The sequence below is a fragment of the Haemorhous mexicanus genome, chromosome 2 (genome assembly GCF_027477595.1).
Source record: "Haemorhous mexicanus isolate bHaeMex1 chromosome 2, bHaeMex1.pri, whole genome shotgun sequence".
In the NCBI taxonomy this organism is placed as follows: domain Eukaryota; kingdom Metazoa; phylum Chordata; class Aves; order Passeriformes; family Fringillidae; genus Haemorhous; species Haemorhous mexicanus.
Genome location: NC_082342.1, coordinates 33,552,136 through 33,575,059, shown reverse-complemented (window position 1 = coordinate 33,575,059; position 22,924 = coordinate 33,552,136). Strand labels below are relative to the sequence as shown.

At 45.6% G+C, this 22,924-nt stretch overlaps 1 protein-coding gene across 1 annotated transcript; it reads right to left on the bottom strand.

The window, feature by feature from the left end:
* Positions 1–102: 102 nt before the first annotated feature.
* Positions 103–19,967, bottom strand: NRIP2 (nuclear receptor interacting protein 2). Its single transcript, XM_059838326.1, has 6 exons — positions 18,816–19,967; positions 14,009–14,185; positions 9,476–9,558; positions 8,917–9,044; positions 6,991–7,043; positions 103–6,191 (listed from the first exon to the last, which is right to left on the bottom strand). The coding sequence occupies exons 1-6, from the start codon at positions 19,041–19,043 to the stop codon at positions 6,099–6,101; spliced, it is 762 nt and encodes a 253-aa protein (XP_059694309.1). The 5' UTR covers positions 19,044–19,967; the 3' UTR covers positions 103–6,098.
* Between the last annotated feature and the right edge of the window lie 2,957 nt (positions 19,968–22,924).

The window sequence follows — 22,924 nt, the reverse complement described above, 5'->3', positions numbered from 1 at the left end:
CACCCATCCCAGCAGGAATCATCACCATTGCTTCTGGCAGATAGGGCCTGGCAGGGAAACAGGATGGCCTACACTTGTAACAGAACAACTAAGTGCTGTCTGTCCATGCCAAATACAAACCTTTATTAGCAACACCAAATATAAACCTTTATTAGCAACACAAGCGCAAAGGGTGTACAAATGGGTGCATATGGCTGGAACTGATTTATGCAAAACAAACTTTGCTGTACAGGTTGAATGATTTCCAAGAAAGGAAGGTCAAACTGATCCACTGTTGGACTATTAATTGTTCACAAAGAATGGGAAACGGTTGCTGAGGAAGAGATGACATTTTTCTCAGAACTGTCTTTAAAAGAAAATGGGGCAAAAGCCTTGCAAATATTGTGCACTCCAACCCTCTTTTGCTGGCCTGAGGCTAAAAATGCTGTGCAAGCCCAGGCAATGCACACTATCAAAAGCAGAGGTGAGAAAATACAGACACTACAAAAACATCTGTTCCCCAAAACTTTTCAGCTCTTAAAAACCATTGGAGAGGAAAAATACTAACATTTGAGGTCTTCCCCTGACAGTTTTCTATTGCATGCAGCACATAATAACTTGCAGATGCATTTTGCTCCTGTGCCCCTTGTGCACAAGAGAAAATGAAAAGTGTCTACAGAAGAATTAACTGAATATCTGTACTGTTCCTTGACCAAAAGATGGCTTTCCTTATTTTTTCCTGCCTTGAACTCCTAAGTGCCAAATACTTCCTGAAATTCGTTATTCAGGCTACTTCCACTGGCAACAGTTTTTCTGTGAAGTGTCCATCTTCTCTGGGAAGGAGCCACTTAAGGCTCTGTCTCTGGAGTGATGGAGTTACCTTATACTTTCTTTGTAACTAATTGTCTCTTTGTCCTTGCCAGCCCACACAAAGCCACAGAGTTGGAATTAGAAGTGGTTCCTTCCCACACAGCAGAAAATGTTTGCTGTATCCTTCTCTAGCAGATTGGCATAACCTGCTGGTGCTGGGAAACTTTTCAACAGGGCAGCATTTGCAGGACACCCTTGTATGTCCTAGTGCCAGCACACAGCAAGTGAGGAGTCTGACAGTATTCTCAGGCACTGGGGGTATTTGCAGATAAATGATTCATGGCTTTGGTTCTGATGCTCAATTTACTAGCAAAAAAATAAAGGGAGGGGGTTGCCTTATTTTCCTGAGACGTAATAAACCTGCTTTCCATCCCTGCCCTCGTTTTATGATCTTTCTGCTATAATTTAGTTATTTCTATAACTCTTTAGGTGTATCCTGGCATGTGCCAGTGGAGTCTCTTGAAAGGAAGATTGAATGCAACCATAGGTATGTGGCTCAGTGGTCTTCAATGCCATAGCTCACCTGCTGGTAGTGAAAAAAGGAGCAAGCCTCTGGGAATATGGATGGCTGCAGCTCCCATTCTGTTCAAAAGCAAGTGACCCCAAGCTCCTGGAAGTGGTCCTGATTATGGCTTTGGCAGAGTGCATGTTCTCAGGAAGGACAGAAGTCCTTCTCCCCATTCCTGGGTGTATTGCACACTGTTCCAGAGATTTGCCATGGCAGGTATTTCCCTGCAGACTTTTCCACAGCTGCTGTGCCCGCTCTATTAGAAAGCAGCCCTGATAGGAACTGACCACCAAGGTGGTTCAAAGAGATTATCCCTAAAATAATAACATTCCATTTTTTATATTGAAGGGACAGGTCTCATCACGAGGAAGCCAGTGTTGGTTGGATGCATACAGGTTGTGTCTATGTCCTGCTCTGAGCTGGCAGTTTGTACTGAACTTCTGCTTTCTTTATGGAAGTGTTAGCATTTTTTGATCTTCAGTGAAAAAGACCTTTAGATTATTCCTTTGTTCCCTTTATCTCCCAAAAGCAATAGAGATGACGGGAATTGGGAGTAGGGAAGTATATCTGTGTAATAGGCTTTTCCAAGAGAAACTACAATTAAGAGTCTTCAGCCTTGCCAGCCCACTCAAAAATTACTTACTGTGCTTCCTACTGTTGGAAGACTTAAAAATGACCATGTTTGTAGATGGGAGTTGAGTTGGCTTCTTTGAGATGTTGTAAGTCCTATTTTACAATCACTTTTTAAAGCCAAGACTTCCTTCTTTCACAGTGGAGGTTGCGCTTCAAATGTAATGACACAAAATTGCTTTGGAGAAAGAAAAATATCTGTGGGCTGGAATTCAGAATACACATGTCAAATGCAGTAACTGTGTCATTTTATACTAAGTAACTTGGGGAGATGAAAACCCACCAGGAGCTGTGTTGGTGAGGAAAGCAAGTACTGACCTGTAGGATTAGAGTGTTATTTAGTGAATGGGTTGAAGTGAGGTGTCTGCCATGGCATCATGACCTGCAGTTCTCATTTAGTCATATAAATGGTTTTTTTTTCTGGAAGTTCTTTGCCTGCAGCAAAGCTTGATGGGGAAGTTCCAAGTGTTGGCAACAGATTCTTCAATGTCTGGACAAAGGAGACTTCTACTGAGTGGATCTGTGTGTTCAACTGACATGGACAGGAGGAAGGTGAAGAGCATGTCTTGTGCCCTGGAGCTGATTTCAGAGCTGAGAAAAGAACTCACACTTATTGAGTGCTTTCTTGGAAACATCCTCTCTGTGACTGAAAACTTATACATGCAGTTGTTAGCGACAAAGAGGAAAGGCTGGCAAGATTGTGGCACAATGTGGGAGTGTATTAGCAGCCAGGGTAAAAGGCAAGTGTTAAAAGGATTCTCTAAAAAGGAAAGAATTCCTTTTTGAAGGAAATTTGTCGCGTTCTGCTCACCAGTGTGAGCGGAAGGAAAGGAGGATGCAAAGAAGGAGTCACTAAGCAGAGAAGAGAGGAATAGGTAGGGCTGGAGATTTTCACCTACTGTAGCACATGAATTCACAGATGAGCTTGAACTGTTAGTGGTTTAGGATATGAGGCATGTGATCCACAGAAAGGCTTCAGAAAGGCCGGAGGATGTTTTGGATGTGAGCAAAAGCAGTTATTCCAAGACAGACATGTAGGAACAGCACCTGGTGAGTTCCAGCAGCAGCTAGTGTGCAGTGTCTGCAGGGCTGCTAGTGACAGGCAGTAGTCAAAACAGAATTGTCAACTCAAAGTCGTGGCAGTTTTCTGTAGGATCCCACACAACACTCCTTTTAAATCATTGGAAAGATTCCTGTTGGCTTCAGTCTGAAGGCTCCAACTCACCTACACCCTGCCCTAGCCAGGACCCAGCTGCAAAACTGACACCGGGCATCGCTGTCACGAGCAAGTGGCCAGGACTTAGAGCTGTTGGTGGCCCTCCCTTTCCCATGCACTTGTGGGCATCAGCAAAGCCCAGCAAAAGCTGTCAGACACTCTGGAAGGCAGCAGAGACCTGCCTGGGCATCAGCAAAGCCCTGTGGTGCTCCACAGGGAAGCAGGGCCCCATATGGGCCTGGCAAAGGCCCTGGGACACTCTGTAAGGCAGCAGGGACCCTTGCAGGGCAAAGCAAAACTCAGCAAAAGCCCCAGGGCACTCTGGAGGGAAGCAAGGCCCCTTGTGGGAATGACAAAAGCCATCAGATAGGGTTAGGTGGTTGTGGTTAGGTGTAGGGTTGGGGATATGCGTTAGGTGGTTGGGGTTAGGTGTAGGGGTATGTTTAGATTTGGGGTTGGGGTTAGAGTTTGTTACATGGTTTGGGGTTTAGAGTTAGGGGTTAGGTTTAGGCCTTGGAGTTTAGGTTTAGGGGCTGGGGTTAGCTTCATGGTTGACATTAGGGTTAGGGATTATGGTTAGGTTTTGGGATTAGGGTTTATAGTTAATGTCTTTATGATTAGGTTTCTGTCTTGCGTTTAAAGTCACGTGGTAAATGTTGGGGTTACAGTGTTAAATTTAGGGGATTATTTTTAATGTTATGTTTATAGTTAGGAGGTAGAGATTTGATTTAGGTGTTAAAATTAGCATTAAGTTTTGGAGTTTGTTTTAGGGGTTAAATTTAGGATTAGGATTTAGTGCCTTACATTTTAGATTTAGGGTCATTGTTAGGGTTTATTGTTTGGTTTAGGGCTAAAGTCAGCTTTTGGGTTGTGATTTAGAGGGTTTTTATAATAGATCATAGAAATGAATAAGATTTGTAATGGACGTGGTATCTAAATGTATAGAGTATTTGCCCTTGTTCTACATGCTGTTTTTAGAGGGCAATGGGAGTTGGAAAGTGGGTGAGTTGATGCATATAGCAACAGGTGTTTTGTCTATCACAAACAAGATTTTGTCAGCAGAATTGGCCCAGGCACCACATAGACTGCAGCTAGAATACAAGATGGTTTTAGTACAAGTGTGAGCTATCTAGACCCCTTGACAGAGATTTGAGAAGCCAGTCAGGCATGCAAGTGATACAAATCCAGGTGGAATTACTGCTGCTTTGAAAGACTGGCTCATGGAGCAGGCATGCTTTCCTGACTAAGTGAGAGAACCATTGGTGTCACTCGAGAGATTCATGGAAAGCAGTTCATGCAGCCAGAAATAGTCAGATGCACAAGTAGAAGAGTGGCAGAGATGTCAAGGAATGTATCAGAAGCTGCAAGATATGATGACTAACAGTAAAAGTAGGAGCAGCAGATGCCAGTCACGCCAACTATCACTGGTAAGTGAATCTTAAATCATATCAGCCAGGCTTTAGTCTGATGTCCTTAGCATGTGTTAAATTACAGCGTACAGCTGTAGAGAAAAGAACTAACAAAAAAATAAAAAGCAAAAATGCATACACACGTTTTTTGAGAAGCACAACAGGGACAATGACCAGTTTGATAAAAAAGGAAGAGAGTCAGAGGTGTTTAATCCAGGAAAATAGGCAAAATTGGGTTGTCATAGCCTTTTAAGGGTGGATAAAGGTATATTTTGCAGTTTGGATAGTAAGTCAGTAGCCATGAGGCATGGAACAAGCCCTGATCAAGTGCATTTTTCCTAGAGCTAGTTAAGAATAGATTATGCATTTTTAATATAGCTATGCTTTAGTATGGAAATTAAAAAGAAATTAAAGAAATCAAACCCAATTGTTAAGTGACTCAATAATCACCCTTAACATTCCAGATGAGTTCACAGCCCTTTAACCAGAGCTGATGCTACAAATTCTCATTTGGTGTAAGAGAAGCAAAGTTGATGGGCTGTGTGATGCCAGGACTCAAGGCTGATGATGTGTCTGTGTTTAATTGCTGGATTTCAAGTTGGAAGGAAGGAGATGACAGAGCAGAAGACTTGGTGCTGTAATTCATCACAGTATTTCAACTGTGGCAGGATCTCCGATGAAGCAGCAGAGGGAACAGGGATGCAGCTCTAGCAGCTGGAGTGCAGAGAGGAGTGGCCTGGCCAGAAGAGGGTGTGCAAGTCTGGTTACAGGGTATACATCAAGAGATGGTAAACATTGCCATTCATATAATAAAGCTTAGTGCCCAGAGATGCAATGGCAAAGCCCAAGCCCCTGTCAGTGCTTTAGGCGTCTGCACTCAACATTTCTGCAAGGGTTTCTTAGAACTGAGAACTCTAAAACTGTTTTTGCCACAGTTTTCCCAAGAAAATACTTCTGTTCTGCTCTGAGCCAGCAAAAAGCAGCAAAATCCAGCTTCCCAGAGTACAGACAAAGGGAACAGAGCCCTTCTGACAAAGAAACAGGAATGGTGTATGCTGGCATTGAGGCAACAAGAAGGGAAAAATTTGTGGTAATCTTTGGAGGTCTTTGAAGAAAACGCTGTTCTCCTGTCAGTAGAACAACTGGAGATTGTTCACAGAGACTCTCTTGTGAACTGTGTGTTGTAAAGTCATTAAAGGGGTAGCATAAATTTATTACAGAACCAGAAATTGGAGTGACTAGGGCCAAATAGCAGAACAAGAACAAGATGCCCACTCAGCACATCAGGACAAGCAAGAGGGTCCACTGAAAGGTGGGATATCTCAAGATGAGGCACTCCCAGTGACAGCTTCCAGCACCCACTTGCCTTTTTCTCACTCCCCATTGAATGCCTCAGCCTAGAACTCAGCAAGGTTAGGGGCATGGGAGCCTCACCCTCATCTCTCTCTCATGGCAGCAAGTCTCCAGACATGGGGAATGCAGCCAGTCACTGACCAGGCTCTTCAGAGGCATGTAGAAAAGGCAGCTCCTCACTCAGTGCTTTAAATCTCAGGACTCCTTCCTCCAAGTCGATGCAACTCTAAAGAAGGAGAGACACAGTTACTTGCTGGGCATTTCAGATAGTAAATCTCATGATGTCTATGACTGGGGAGAGCCTGTGACACCTCTCTGGGTTTATAGAGACCTTACAGTTTTTCTTCCCTGTCCCACATGCTGCCTCCTTGCTCCAGTTCCCTCTAGTGGGGTTCATCTCCAAACCCTTTACCAGGCCATTTCCCTCCCTTCTTCCTATAACCCTCTCTGAGCTGATGTCCTCACATCCCTCAGCCATTCAGCCCATTGTTTTTCCTGTTTTATGAGCCTGGCATGTGACCACAAATGTGTGACAGGCAGGAGCTAGCTTGGTGCAGCTGTATCCTGAGCCACCCAGGAGCCAGGCTCAGCAGAGCTCTGACCCTGAGCCAAGCTGACAAAAGGACTCTTTCCACTCATGGCCAACGAGTGTTGGACACTGAATGTGATCACACAGCTGCATTTGGCTCAAAGCAAGGGCACAGTTCGTTCTCATCTGCCTTCCAAGGGCAACATGGGTCTAAGTCGTGCCTTTTCTTGTCTCCTCTTCAGTTTCCTCTTGCTGCTTGCAACTTGTATGGTCAGGAATATAGAAAATGGGAGATGTGATAGTATCCTACTGAGTGTTTTCTTTCTTTAAGAAGCTCTGGAAATGAGTCAGTGACTCAGAACATACTGCACCCAATCAGGCAGCTGTGTGACAAGTGCAAGAGACCTGGACATTGAGTAATTCTGATGCTAAAACAACCAGATCTTGGAGAGCTTCCTGAGAGGAGCCCTGCAAAAAGCAAGGAGCTGTTCCTTACCTTAAGAGACAACAGAGTCTGGAGGCCAATGCAAAACTCCAGCATTTCATCATCTGAGAAGAGAGAAGAGACTGATCAGGCTTTAGGTTATGTAATACTGCCTCATTAAACAAAGTGTGTCTCTCCTGTAAAAGGATATGAAATACAAGAACATCTGATTCATGAATTTTTATGAATCAATATAAAGCAGATAAAAAATAACAAGGAAAAGGATGAGTTGAACACACCAACATTAACAAGCAGGTGGAAGCAGTGACAATAATAAATCTCTCTCTTGTGCCACTCACTGATGAGCCTTTAAAGGAGCTATTTAGGCACAGTCCTGAAGATGGTCAAAGTGAACTTTGCAGCTGATAAGAGAAGGAAACCATGATTATCATTACTACTGTGAGATAAATTTGAGGGGGTTTGTGTGATTGTTTGAAACTTAATATGAGATATCAGAAGGGGCTTGTGAGATCCCATGAAACTTATTGTCGGCTGTGTAAGGGAAGGACAAAAGGCAGAAGGCAAGCAGCAGGGTGAATCAGGGGAGAACAAATTTGGAAAATGGAGAGGAGAGGGGATAAGGGTCACATGCAAGCAGGCTACTGGTTCAGTTTTCTGACCAAAGCCTGCACCTAATGGCTTCAGTCTAACCGATGTTATTAAATAATTTTATTAAGTTTTTTTTTGTTTTCCATGTAACTTGTCTGTCCTACTCGTAACTGTTGCAAGTCTTCAGTGTCAGCAAACATAGAAGATGCCAGGGTTAAAGTGGAGCTAAGGGGAATTCCCACGTCCTGGAGTCTGCAGTAATCAGCATCCACTTGTAATTTCATTAGCGCTTCACATGTCTCCTGGAGGACTGCTTGCCCTGTCACCAGTGGCTGTAATTTATAATTTATTTCTAACCACATAAGTGAGAGCACTGTGTGCACAGAGAGACGTAAGGTGTGGCAGTTCTCCTCCTTCCAGCCATTTCCATGTTCCAACAAAATGGGTAGTAGGTAGTAGCTATGGGGTAAATTCACCTGTTATGGTACTAGTACAGATTCCCCATGAAGGGCAAGAACAAGCAGAGTGGAAACCAGGAAAGAAGAGCAAGCTGGAGTGTGTAAGAGGAGGAAGCTCTTTCTAGATAACTTAGGAATGTGGGAAGAACATATGTGAGAAGAGGGAGCAAGGGAAGCCTTGGAAGATGAGCAGGACTCATTGAAGATGGGGAAACAGATTAAAGCAAGAAGGTAAAGCTGGAAGACTAATAGGGAGAAAGAACAGGGGGGAAAATGTTTTCACATTGTTTTCAGCATATGCACAACTTGATGTAAATGCAAAACATGCAGCCTTTCTGCTGTTTTCTGGGCCTGCCTCAGTGCCCCCTGGCCTGACCTTGTCTCCTATGGCTCCTTCCTTCAAAGGGTCCTGCTTCAGGACACTAAAGGAGACTCAGCACTCTGGGGCTTCCGGGTTCTTTCAGGGTGCTCCCTGCAGCAGAGGCAGAGGAGCACACAGAGAAGCACTCTAGGAAATAAGCTGTGCCCTCTGTTACTTTCTCTGATGACTTCCAGCCAGCCAGAGATACAAGTGCCCATTCCATGGGAGAACATAAGGCACCCGAGGATTAATCAAGCCATCTGCAGAATTTTATGAAAGGTCCATTTTTTAATTGAAATGAGAATTTTTCACATCCTTAGTTAAACTGAAAAAGCACCTAATTTCTCCCCACTTTCAATGTCTTCTGTCTTCTCTGTACTCTTCCTATGCCCTTTGCCTTTGGTGACATTGAGGGTATTCACTTTGTATGGTGATGTTGGTCTGCAGTGGAGGTGGCCACATCACCAACCTTCCACCATGTTATGCTTTTTCCAAAGATCCTTTAAATGCCCTTGGCAGGACAAGAGGGACACAGGAGAAACAAGGGAGAGGAGGGACTGGCACTCTCACCTACAACCAGTGCTGAACACAGCACTGTCTCCTGGCCAAATTGCAACTCCAAATGTTCTACTTGGCCAACAACGCTGGGGATGGGAGGAGAGAGGTCTCCACAGTCCATGGCAGACACTTCTTCCAGCCTGTGGGACACAAGAGGTGTTATTGCCTCAAGCAGAGGAAGAGGAGGAAAACCAGGACTTCTCACTGATGGCAGTTCTTCTGGGTCTCACTGAGAACAGGCCCACAGGAGGGGCAATCTCTTTCATACCGTATGCCTGGAGGCAGATTCAACCAGCAAAACCTCAGCACCAGCCACCAGCTGGGCAGCTTTGCCTTGCAGCACATGCAGGCAGAATTGCACAGCTCTGCTCTGAGATTGGGGTCTGCACACACCTTTGCCAGTGCTCAATGCCCTTCCCTGTGGCCCACCCTCTGCATCCTCTCCTGAACAGCCATGTGCACATGCAAAACTGCCAGTCATTATCCCTAGGGATGGGAATCCAGAGTGCCTGGGTTCTTGCCATGGTTTTTCCTCTAGCCATCCCTCCTTTTATAGTGTGCAAAGACTTACCCCAGCAGGTTTAAACACCTCTTGGAGATGAGGTTTGGTAGACACCCAGTGTTAACAGTTGCTTTCAATACCTGACCTTGGCACTAGAAAAAACAACAACAGATAATTACTGTAGGCTCAAAATTGGCATATTCGCTCCTCCAACGGTGTGACTTGGATCTTCTGAGCAACATAGCCAAGTTGTGGTGTTTTAGGCAGAAGTCAGAAGGCAAGAGTTTCATCCAAGACAATGGTGGTTTCCCCAGTGCTCTGCAAATCACTCTCAAACACTTCTTTTTGGATTGGTCTTCCTTCATATGTATTTGATTGCCCAGACACTTATCTTAGTGTGACTTTAACTTAACAGTGTTCCAGTCAAGAGATGCACAGTTAGAGAATTTGTTAATAAAACCAACATGGACTTTGTTAGCAGAGCAGTAAGTAATATGCAAAAGTTTCTAAAGGAATACAAGTACGTGCTAGTTTTCCGGGTTTCATCTTTCCATTTTTTCTGGTATTGCAGGGACCAATGTCCCAGAGCTAAAGGTTTGTTCTCAGTAGAAAAACTGCCAGAGGGAGAAGTCTGAAGATAAGCAGGAGCACTCAGGACAAACACACCAGAAATGAGCTTGAATTTAAGGCAGTTCCCAAGACAACTGGCAAATCCATGAGACTCCTGAATCCAAGACACAACCTAATCAAGATATTACTATTTTGTGTAGGGCTTACATCATATTCCTCTTTATGGATACAAGACATGATATTACAATAGTCACAGCTGGTGTTATTTAGCAAAGGGGGAGACTGTGCCCTGCACCCAAGTAACCTGTGCATTATCTTACTGGAATAGTTTTACTGGAATAGCATGATTTTACTGGAAATGAGTGCTTTGCTCATTTCATTTCTTTACCCCTTTGAACACGAAAGGGAAAAGAAGATAAGGTTGTCATCTGTTTTCTGTCCCCTCTGCAGAGAGGTCCTTAATGGCAGGCCTGAGGTGATGAAGTAACAGCAGGTTACATTTATTTTAGGGGGTCTGAAAACATAGGGTCATCAAGGACATCAATCTAATTTTTCCTCAATCTAATTCTCAATAAATGAGAATTAGATTGAGAAAAAAAAAAAGGAGGAATAGGACTTGGTAAGGAACTGGAAAAGATGGAGTAACTGTCATCTACAAAATACATCTTTACCCATGGTACCTAATCATACCTATTCTTGATGGCCTCCTTCTTCAAGGCTCTTACACCACCACCCAAAAAAACCCCACCAAAAAACCCCACCCACAAAATTTTCCTTTTGGGGGTCTTCTTGTATTCCTACTATCATTTGTGGTTTTCCTATGATTCCTTCTCTTCCATCCACTATGGCATGCTGTGACATGAACCACTCTGATGCAGCAACAGACCTGCCACTTCTTCTCTACTCTTATGCTCAGTCCCAACAAGTTTAAGTGCTTGAACACCTTAAGCAGACCAGCATGGCTATGAGGGACTCAGTGCAGGGTCAAGGAAAATGTCTCAATTTCCTGATTTCTTATGTAAGCCTGTGTATGATTATTAATCATCACCGAGAGCTAAGCTACATCCAGTATTTCCAAGATTTCATTTTCAAAAATGTGCTATCTGTAAGTAGTTATAAGGAGAAAGAAGAAATCAACTCCTGTGAGAAAGACTGGAATGCTGCAAACAGACAATACCAACAGGGTCCCTTTCCACCCAAACTATTCTGTGCTTCTATGGCAAAATGTCTCCCTTCTGATTTTAGAGCTCTGCAATGTCTGTGCTGCCTGGTCCTCCCTGACGCACCAGCCCTGCCTGCAAAGGGCTAAGACTAAGCAGAGAGGCAAGATAATGCAGAGTGCAGGTGCATGCCAAACATCTGCCTCCACATCCTCTCTACTCAGAAGCAAGACCTGGAGCATGGATAGCAATTGCTGAGGAATCATTTGGGAGCAGCAGACTTGAGATGCATGAGCTGCTGCTGTTATAATAAGCCTAAGCTGTATCACTAGGCAGATTACTGAGTTTTGTTTCAGAGCAGGCTGGGAAGTCTGCAAGTTAGAGACTTGATAGGATGTAATAGGACAGTGATTATTCTGTAGAAAACAACGTTTAATCTTACTGAGGGGTAAACAGCTCTTCACCACTAACCATTTCCCTAGAGAACTCACCAGGAGCCTGAGGAAAGTCCTTGGTCCAGCATACCAAAAATACAATGCAGGCAGCTCATAAGCACTCCAAGGCTTCTTGGGCTAGGAGGTCTTTTCATCACTTTACTGACTCTCATCTCTACTCCAAAATTTTCAGTCTGTTCCTACCAGTCACATTTGTTTGTTATCTAAATGTCAATTATGGGAATTTCCAGGAAAGAGGGGAAGGAAAATCAGTAAGGATCACTATAAAGAGCTGTGTTTTCTGAAATGATGCCAGTTCCAAAGTCAAGAAGCTGCTTTAGCAAACAAAAGGCTGATCAATCCCACGTTGCTTTGGCATAGAGGAAAACTGGCCTTCTACAGCAGTGAAGTTTTTCAGTATCTATTTCCAAGTCAACAAGAGACAAGCCCCACCACAAAAAATAACAGCTTGATTTTATGTTGCAGATGCCAGTCGTGACAGGTTTTCCAAAGTGCTTTTCAAGAACTGTCACAAAAAGGGGCAATTCTGCTAAAGTACCATCGAGGCAACCCACCTAAGCAAATAGGAGGGTGAGTGACTGCAGTACAACTATTATAGACTAGGTCAGTCTGTGACCTCTGGGACTTAAAAGGGCAACTAAAACCTGTTAGAGTGAAACCACTTACTGCCTGAATCTCCATGTACCACTGAAGTCTACATACATTTGGGTTTATTCCCTAGTCAAATTCAGTTACAAGTCAGGTGATGCATTTGTTACCACTGAGATTTTCAGCATACTTGCCTGTGTGTAAATGGTAGATTATCTTTTCTCAGGAGTCAGGAGAAAAAAAAGACTTCTCTGGGGCTGTGCTCCATTTCTAATAAAAACTGCACTCTAATCAAGCAGATCTCCAAAAGGTACCAGCTCACATCTCTGGTTCAAATGAACTGGCAGCCTGAATTCCATTTCCTGCCACAGCTCTGTTACTGACAGCAGAGGCTTTTTGAAGTTCACAAATGTGAACATCAAAAGCAGCAAGACAAAAAGAAGGGGAGGAGAGCTTCCCTTCCTTCAGTGTAAGATCAAGAGTGACAAAGAGTGACTGGCTCCTAAGAAGGGAAGAAAGAGAGAAATGCCTGTGCAGAATTCAGGGAGCGTTACATGCAGTGTTAGGTCTGTTTCCTTGCTTGTGATGCTCATTAACCTTCTTCTGTGAAGGAAAATAAAATGTGGGTGACAGCTGGGGTTCAGTGCATTAGAAACACAAAAGGGAATGCCTGGTGGACTGTAACGCTGACTTAGCTACTGCCCCTGGGATACAACACCTGTATGTGCCTGTCCTCATTCAGTGTGCATGCCTGGCAAAAACCCCACCCTTTATCACTAAATTTCCTCCTGCAGAACAATAAGGAGAGGCTATTAAAGAAAAAGAAACACCTTTATATGCTCAAAACCAGGCTCCAAGTAATTGGAGAAATTACCCTGAGAGCCATTCATCCTACTAGTCTGTCCCCAGGTGTGGTTATGTTAACCCAGCCATATTAAAGTCTAAAATGCAGGGTAAGCAATGCCTAATTGCAGCAGTGAAGGCTGCAAAACAAACCAGACAGTGGCTTTGGTTGGCACTGAGATACCTGATCTAAGCCTTTCAGAAACTTAGTGCCAGGCTGTGTTCCTGTCATAATTCATTGTGCTAAATGAATTTTCAAAGGTATATAGGTTTTTCTTGGAAAAACTCAGATATGGGAGACATTCTTTAGGACAGGTAACTGAACTATAAACAGCTTTAAAATGGGTTTTGTACAACAGGTCTGTATCTTGGTGAGTCTCATATCTGCATGTTACTGTGCAGCTCTAACCATCCAGCCCTCTTTCATGGGCCACATCTTTTGGATGTGCTTTCTCTAACTGCAGGGGCCAGGGAGTAGTGTGCTCTGCTGCATAGGAAGATATGAGAAGAAAAGGAAGCTAAAAATACTGCTTCCATGAAGAGATGCAGCTGTTCTAATTTGGACCACAGTTAGCCACTTTCTGAGGAGCTCCTTTGACACCTGAGAGAATCAGACTAGACTGGAATTAGTTAAATGTAAATCTACATCTAGCTAGAGGCACCTGTCTTCAAGTGATAAGGAGACATTCCTTGCTGCTACATGCAGTTATAAAATACCTCATATCATGGGAAAGCTGCCCTTCAAAGAAGGAGATGTGATTATGGTAATTTTGGTTCAAATATGGGCAACTAGAAGAAGGCATGTAGCAGAAAGGCTTTCCTCTGGCTTTTGGAAAACCAAGGAGAGGCCATGTATGAAATCTCTTCCTTTTGGCTGCAGCTGGCTTTGCAATTTATAACTCAACATGGCTCTTGGGAGGGGGACAGCTGGAACTCTGAGCATTTGCCATCACTGTGAAATCAGCAGCACTGTGTTGTTGCCTTACCTGGCACTGTATTAGCAGGGGTGAAGTCTCTTTTCTCCTGTCCTCTCCCTTTTCCATCTTTTCATCCTGGTCTTTTGCCAGCGGAGATTGAACCCGTGCAGACTGACCCCTGGCCTCGCCCCGCAGCTTGTTCAGGTTGCCTTCCAAGAGGCGCCGCTGGACCACACTATGAGGCTGCTGTCTCCATCACAAAGAAAGAGAAATCCCAGCTAAGAATGGAGCTAAGGACAAGGATATTTGCTACCCCAGAGATGCAGGTTGGAAATGCTTGACCCAACTGGTGGTCCTGATGAAAGACATGCTTATCAAAAAAACTTCCTTTAAATCCCAAGGTTTTGTTTGTTGGTTTTTTTTGGGTTTTTTTTTTTTTTTTTTTTTTTTTTTTTGTAGCTGCTGATTTGGTGTTAAAGTGTTGGGATGTCTGTGACAGGCAGGTTTCTGGGATGCAATTATTGGAGAAGAAGAATATGCCTGATGCATGCTCCCCCCACACATATCTGTTCCTTCAGCTAAACATGCACTGGAGAGTCTCATTCCTGTTCAGCATAATGCAGTGCACTGCCTGCTGGGTGTGTGCTGACATCCCACCAGGCACACACACACCTTCCACTGTGGGAGGGCACGAGGAACACAGCATGTGTGTGATGCACATGTGGGCAAGAAGGCAGGACTGCAGATATTTTAGGTGTACGAGCAATTATTTGTAGTGAAGCAGGAAGCTCCCTGAGGAGGAAACTAAAACGAGCTTCTAATGTTCCTTGTAGTCTGTCTCTGCTCCCCACCATCAGATGCTCTAGATTTTGTCCAGTATTGATCCATCCAAACCCTGTACAGCTACTGAATCAACAATGGGCAACACCAATGAAACAGGTGCCTGTTGCAGGTAGCTTTGTCCTTTATCCATGTACTCAGCCCCACAGCCCTTCTGCAGGAGTGCAGCTGCTGTGAGCTGGCCATGGCATTACCAGTAACAACAGCCTGTTTGAAGAAAGGCAAACAATCTAAAGGGGTTAATGTGCTGTAGCTTAAACTGTTGTTTTTATCTCTCTAAAGAAAAAGAAAAAACTAAGTAATCTCCCAGCTGGTGCAGCAGTTTGATGCAGGATCTTGTCAATGAGCAGGCCAAACATCTGAAGTAGAACAGACCTGCCAATGAGCTGGGCTGCATTAACCCCACAGGTTACTTGTGTTTCAGACTAGCCTCATGCAGGGCCAGAGAGCTGAGGTCAGAGGAGTGTGCAAGCTGCAATTTGAAGCACCCTGATTTGTCAGCTTTGCCCAGTGGTTGGTGCAGGACAGCTGTCACTGGCTCTTTGGTCACACTCAGCATTGCTCTTTGCAAGATGCCAAGTCCCTCATCCCTCTGCTTCCCTGCCACTCGAGGGGTGAGAGTCAGATCGTTCACTTGCTGCATGAGAAACACTGCAGCAGTTGAAAAAATGGGGTAAAAATATCCCTCTGTTCCTGGTCTTTCCCCTGCCTACTGTGCCGGCCCACAGCACAGCTGGCCCTTGGGCTTAGCTCCCTAAATACTCTGAGCACAGTGCCAGTTTGGCTGCCAGCTAACATCTGGGCCATGGGAAAAGGGCAGGGAACAAACAGCAGGTCTCCAAATTCCCATCCTCCCTCCTGCTTCTCACAATCTGGCATGCAAAGGACCTTTCCCCCTTCCTGCAACCTTTCCCACAGAACGAGCAAGCTCTTTGCAGCTGCCACCTCTGTCCCCTTCTTGTCACTCAGTCTGGGAAGAGGCCAAGTGCTGGTGGGGATTAGCTGAGCTTTGGGATTTTGGAGGCATCTGATTAAAGAGCAGACTCCCAGGGCGCTGCCTATCTTCTCTCTCACCAGCGAGACGGAGAAGTGGAGAGAGCGTTGTAGCTCTTGGACTGGTCAGAAACAATTAGATTTAGAGGATGGTAAGGGAGGATGTCGTGAGTGTTGTGGCCAGGAGCTGGAAAGGATGGCCTCTCAGGGCACTTAGAGGGATCAGAGAAGATTCCCAGTGTGACTTAGGGAAGGTTCAGGTTCTCCAATGTGAAACCTCCAGGCCTTGCTATGATTAGTGATTAGTGATATTGTATGAGCCGGGGATCTTGATTTTTGGGAGGTGAGAAGCCAGATCTTCAGACCTTCTTGGTACTTGCAGAATATTTTAGCTAATGTAGCTACTTTCTTTTTTTTTTTTCCATTTTAAAAAACCCCAAAACTGCTCATGCTTTTTGTTGCAAAGGTGGAAGCATGAGATCTCCACGGAAATATATAACTACTCATTATTGGAGACACGATGGGCCCATCAAACTGCAGGTGCTCCTGGATGCATTGCATAAGCTGAGTGCACACCCAGAATACACAGAAAAGAGTGGCAAAAAGTAACAGCTTGTGACTGCAAAAGAAAGCAGGTATTTTATTTTAAATTACATGAGGCCTTGCTCTAATTTTAGGACATGGAGCTGCCACAGCTGGAGTCTCTGGCACTGTCAATGGAGACCTGTTTGGGGGAATTAATTAAACTTTCCTCCCAGTATAAGTGCTGTAGGAGTCAGGGGTGTTTTACTTTCTCTCTCCAAATCAAACTCTCCAGCACATCCTACTGCGCTTCATTTTCAGTACATTCCTTTTTTGTATTTCTGTCCTCCAGGAAGGAGCCAGATCAATTCAGGAAAAAGAGATGGGGTTTTTGTAGTGCTGGAGAAATGTCTAGAAAAATAAGCCAAAAGTATATTTAAGACTCTGATTTGCAGTGCCCAAAACATTACAGCAATATCACAGTGTCTCACTGAGTTGCAGGAACTGTTGAATCCTGCTTGGAAATCTAAGACCTGGTTCTTCTCTTGCTCCAAGTTAAAGCAGAAACGGAGGTACCACATTGACCCCAGGTATGGCACTGTGTGTGTGAACTTGGCACAGTGGCCACACTTTATTTTGTGCCCTCTAACACCAGAGCAAAATGCCCATGTGAGAAAGACACATATCATGCTTTATTCACTCCCTAGCTCCACGGCAAAAATGTTTCAGCTATTCTGTTATGGACCAAACATGAAGTTGCAGTGGGTTGCAGTGGCTGAACGTTGTCGGCATACAGCGAGTTCTCCTGCTTGGAATGGTTATTTCCAGCTGGAGAGGTGCTTGTGGCGAGTGATTTAGACAAGGACTGTCTCGCTCAAGGAACCCCTTAGGGCTTCAGGGTGCCAGTTGTCACTTTGAGGCACGGTGTGACAGGAGTCAATCCCAAAGCAAAGCTGGCAGATGTGTTGCTGCCTGCCTTTGTGGCTGGGGTCAGCAAACACGCACCAGAAGTCTCAGAAGCAGCTCATCCCCATACCCTGCCCAGGGTCACACCCGGCTGTGCTCCAGAGGGGATGCTGGGAGCTGCAGGCCCTAAGGGCCAGCACTGCCTCTCCGGGCTCCAGCGTGGCCAGAGCTCCTTCCCCACGGGGAGGAGAGTCCCTGCTCCTTGCTAGGACAGCACTGATGTGACACAGCTCTCGCCCTCCAGCTGTGACTGCGCGCAGGGCCGGAGGGACACTCCACACCATCCCTGCTGACAGCCGTGAGCGCGGCTGCAGAATGGGAGGTGACAGCTCAGAGGGACTTGGAGGAGCCACCCAGTCCCTGCCATGCCAGGGACTCCCAGCAGCTGCTGAGGGAGCTGCAGGGAGGGTGGTGGGAGCAGCAGGATGTGCCAGCACGGGAACGTGGCACTGACCCCTGGTCTGCAAGCCGCTGCACCCCAAGGTTTCAGCAGGGAGGATTAGCTGCCATTAGTGCCAGGTCCCACACGTGTGTGGCCCTGTGCCACTGCGTGCCTTGGGAGCTGGGAAATGATTGGAGACACACACATGAGAGCATCTGTGGTGTTGCTGTGATTGTCTGAGGATGCAGAGGGGAACACATACTGCAGGGAGGGACAAGATCTTTTATGACACCCACTGTCACAGATGGAACAAGTGATTGTTCCCCCATCACAACCAGACGTGAGCCCTCTTTTGGGAAAATGGTTTAGACCTCCACATCCTTGAGCAGTTTAACTCTACAGTGGAGAGAAGTTGGACAGCAAAACTGCTAGAGCAAGGAGAGTATGTGTGCAGTTGAGCCAGTAATAGATCCTGTGGGAATCTGCTTCCAGCCTCGGGGAAGCCCTTCTAGACCATAGACTGCCAAGGCTGCTGGAACAGACCTTCCTCCCTGATGCTCCCTGATCCACGTCACCACAAGGAGATGCCCACAGGCCTCGCTCCGGTGCCTCCTCCCCAAAGGAGTCATCCAGAGTGCCAGGTGCTGCATCTGCCTGCCTGCCTGTTTTGCAGTCCTGCCCTTTGCTTGCCCCTCCATAAATCCAGAGAGTGGGGGAAAGAGAGAAACATGTAAAAAGGTGACAAGGTCAAACGTAAGTCTCTCAGAATTTCATTAATTGTACTTCCCTCCCTGCTGAGTCCAGGAAGCATTCTGCTTTTGAACTGGATCATGCAGGAATACATGGGGGCTTTCAGAGATGTCTCAGATGGAAATATACGTGTCACGTGAACACACAGAGGTATTGGGTGAATGGAAATTTGGATTCTGGAGAGTCCTTCCAGTCCATGTCTGCCTGAGGAGTTTGGTTCCTATGGGGAGGCACAAGAAGATGGATGCAAGCAAATGAGTGATTAATTCTTTCCCCTCACCCTGAACTGCTTCTCGATGATCCTGAAGGGAAGTTTCATTTTTGCTGAACCTATGATCCTTTCACAAAGCCTGACAGCAGCTCCCAACTGGAATGAAGGCTGTCAGGAGAACCCCCTCCCAAACGGGATCCCACTGGACTCACCAGATCCTTGGAGGTGCCAAGCCTTGTCAAGCCATCCAGGGGCAGCAGATCAGCAGAGTCCTTGTGCACAAACTGGGTGGCCTGTTTGAGGCGCCTCTTCTGTTGCAGAATAGCTTTGTTCCTCAGCTCCATCTCACACTCCTGTCGCTCCAGGTCGGGAGCACCCTCGCTCTGCTTCTCCTCCTGATCTTGCCCCAGTGGCAGGGGGCAGCTCTTCCTTGTGCTCATGGCGAAGATTCAGACAGAACAGGTCCTTCTTGGTGTGCTGGGGTGTTCCCCGAACTCGTCTCCTGGTGTTTGCCCTCTGGAAGCTGACTCAGTCTCTGATCTCCTTTCCCTTTCTCTTCCTCACCGCTCTCCTTCTCTTCCTTTCTCTGCCTTTCCTCCTGCTCTTAGTTATAACTCACCCATCTCTGAAGTGTCTCGGTGCGTGTTTCTCCCTCTGTCCTCTCCACTCCTCCGTGTCCCTGTGCTCCCGCCTCTTCCCCTCCCTCACTTCTCCTGCCCTGACTGCAGCTTTGCCTCCTCCAGTCCGTGGGTCCGTGTCGTAATAGAAAAAGCCCCGCGTCAGAAACCGCTTTCCATAAATCACGGCAGAGCCGGCAGGATGCTCCGGCTGGAAAAATCCAGCAGCAGAAGGATGGCCCCGCTGGATGCTGGGGGCCGGACTTACCTCGGCGGGCTGCGCGCACGCACCGCGCGTCCGTGTCCGTGTGTGTGCCCGTGTCCGTGTCCGTGCCCGTGTCCGTGTCCGTGCCCGTGTCCGTGTGTCCGTGTGTCCGTGTGTCCGTGTGTCCGTGTCCGTGTGTGTTCGTGTCCGTGTGTGTCCGTGTCCGTGTGTGTGCCCGCCTGTCCCCGGCTCCTGGGGACACGCTACAGCTACCGGCGGCAGCCTGCGCGCTCCACTGCCTCTGCCAGGGGGATTTGAGGCTTCTCCGCGTCTCTGTAAATACTGGCAGCAACTCGGGTCAGCCTGGAAGATGATGCAGTGCCTCGGTAAATGGGAGAGAGTATCCTCCTCAAGGCTCCTGGCAGGCATGCCCAGTCTCATTTCTGCAGAGAGTGTCATGCCTTTGCAATTGGCTGCGCTGAAGGATTTTTCTGTGTAGCTTGAATGAAATGCTGAAGGTCTGGTTTCTGCTTCCAGCCAAGGCAGACTCTGTATTGTGCCTGACTCTGCCCTCATTTTCACTCCACTCTATCAAAGGCAATCCCCTCTGATGTTGCAGGAGCCTAAAATCACTGGCTTGTTGATACCAGCAGACTTGACTCCCTGTTTATACCAAAAGGTTGCTGACACTACTGCAGTGTGGGATGCCTGGACCAGAGCAGACATCCCTTCTCTCAGGGGAGACAGGACATGGGAGAGCTCCCTTTTTCAACTTTCTGTCTCCATATTGTCCTGCTTGAAACTATGAATTTTAACTTGAACTGATGCTGTCTCATTTTGATCCCTTTTCACTGGTTAATGCACTGCCCTGCTAAACACCAGGTCTGATATCAGGTGCAGGGGAGGAACCAAAACTTTACTCAGCTGTGAAGCTAAGGACAGCATTATGTTTCCAGGAAAGCCAGCAAGGGGTGAAACAGCTTTCATGTTCATCAGAGAAGGAATAGCAGCAAATTACTACAAAAGTTACAGCAAAAAGACACTTTCTGTTGCTTCTTTTGTTTCTTTTCTATCTTAGTAGTATGTAACATTCCAGTATTTACTGATACCAATTATTTTTGTGTTCTAGACAGTGTAGAAAAAAGTGAGTATTAAATATTAAGAAGCAAATACAATACAAGATATTATGGTTTCCTCCAAATCACAGCACTAGATTTTTCAGGAGTGGGAGTAGAAATACGTTCTAGCTACTTTATATTCTAAGGCCAAACTTCCATACCATAATGCAGGCAGAGTCCCAACAATAGCTCAGAGGTGTTTTGAGCTGTCCTTATCTATCTGTGAGTCAAATTAAGAAGAGAATTTAAGTAATGGATATTTCCAGGGAACCTGTGTTCCCACAATTTTGTTTTCTTGGCTGTGGGTTGCTCTGATTCCTGATTTATACACACTTTTGACCTCCTGTGGCCCCAGTGAGTATCCTCTGAATCTTGCCATCAGGTCCTTTAACCATCCATGTGAACCAGTACAGAATCATGCACCTCTGCTCTCACACAGGGCCAGGAGGTGCTTCCCCTCCTGCTGGCTGTGAATACCTCAGCCACGACAAGGCAGATGATGGTAGCAAGAGCACTGCCAATTTTCTTAAAGCCTCAGAATGGACCCTAAGACTGTAAAGTGCTACAGAACATCTTGGGACCAGATCACCTACAGTCCCTGCAGTTACACAATTTCTGATGAGATCATCTCCCACCCTGGATGCGTGTGTGGGAATGAAGAGAAGAGAGCTCTCCTAGTTCCCAGTCCCAGCACCTCCTTGCAGCTAGCCACCCTTTATTAGTTTGTTTTGCACAGCATTTTGGTAAAGCCTGATCAAAATTGGTTTGCCTTGCAGCTGGGCTGGAGCCATTGCTTGAACAGTTCTGTTTTTGGGTCTCACCAGTTAGTCCTGGTCCCTAATTCATCAAGTGTTTCTCTCTTTGTGCCTCAAAGGGGAGGAATCTTCAAGTCTTGTTTAAAGCTTTCTCTCCTCCTTCATTACCTCTCCTTCTACATGTAGGTCACTTAACTCTTTATGTGCTGTGATGTGTGAGTTCCTAGATCTGGCAAAAACCCCCAGCATTTTTATGGGGGTGAAAGCAGCTAAGGTACTACATTCTCCCATCAGAGACATGATAGATTCTAGGTCACTGTTTATTTTCTATTCAGCTATTACTTTTTCCACCCTGTTCTTCTTAAACAGAGCCCATTTACTAAGTAGATCAGGTGATTTCTGGTTTTGTGGTTTTTAATTTTTTTTTTCAGAATGGACACTTCTGTAGGTTTTCTAATGAGAAATCAGACCACAGTGCAGTAAATTTAAGGGGAATTTGCAGCAGTTATACCTTTCCCAGTCGTCTTCTGCAGGCCCTAAAAATTAATGTATGACTCACCAGTAACCTGTATTAGAAAAATAAAACTGATTTTGATGGAAATGCTCATACGCATCCCATACACACCAATAAACTATTTTCTGATGCAGTCACATCAAATAGTCATAACCCATTTTAGCTTGATATTCTGCACCCTTCATACAGAAATCTTTATGAGGTATGTAACAGTGCTATTTAGAATAGAAGAAACACTCTGCCTCCACAGAATATAGAAGCCCTTCTCCTTGCTCCAGCTACCAGCTTGGCCTTCCAGCTCAAGCAGTTATAGGTCAGTGGGAGCTCTGGGGCAAAAGGGTCCAGGTTCTAAGCACTTTAGCTGTGTTCATGGGTGTTGGACCTGAGCACCTCCATGCCTGAGAAGCCCTGAAGAAATCAGAAGTAGTGCCCATACTTCTAAGGAAAGGCAGTGAAGAGCAGCATTTCCCAGTAGCCAATTTGCCCTGCCAAGAAGCAAGAGAGGTTCAATATATTCCAGTTAGCTACTCATCTGTTGGAAGAAATTCATTAATAGTACCAGGAGTAGTAAAGGGGAAAAATGGACTCTGTTGAAGGAAGCAACTGGGAGATTAAAGAATGTGGGACAAAGGTTTTACTTCCCTCTGACAGGAGCATTAGAGAGTATCCCAGGTGTTTGAGAAGCTGCCCTGTTGAGGGCTTTCACTGGTTTGGCTTTAAATTTCGCGGACTGATGTCCTTCTGCCCCAGATTTTTCTTATATCTCTCTTCTGGGTAGCTTTACCTAGCCTAATAATTCCTCTTTAAAATATTCTCCTGCTGCTTTTGCAACTTCTAATGGTTGTTTCTCTTTCTTAGAGATCTCTTTTCAGCTTTGAATTTTTCTCTTTCAACAGTTTGGAAATTATTATTTTGTCCCCCTGAGATTTGACACAGTGCAGGTGGGAGGGTGGATTGTACATGGAGAACTATATATTTCTGTTGTGACAATCTGGGTGCTTAGAGAGCTCAGCAATAACCCTACATAATGTAACCAGCACAGAGGTTGTTTTTACAGTACTGCAGTTTCCAATGCACCATCTCAGTAGTAGTGTAAGCTTCAAGTGGGTGTA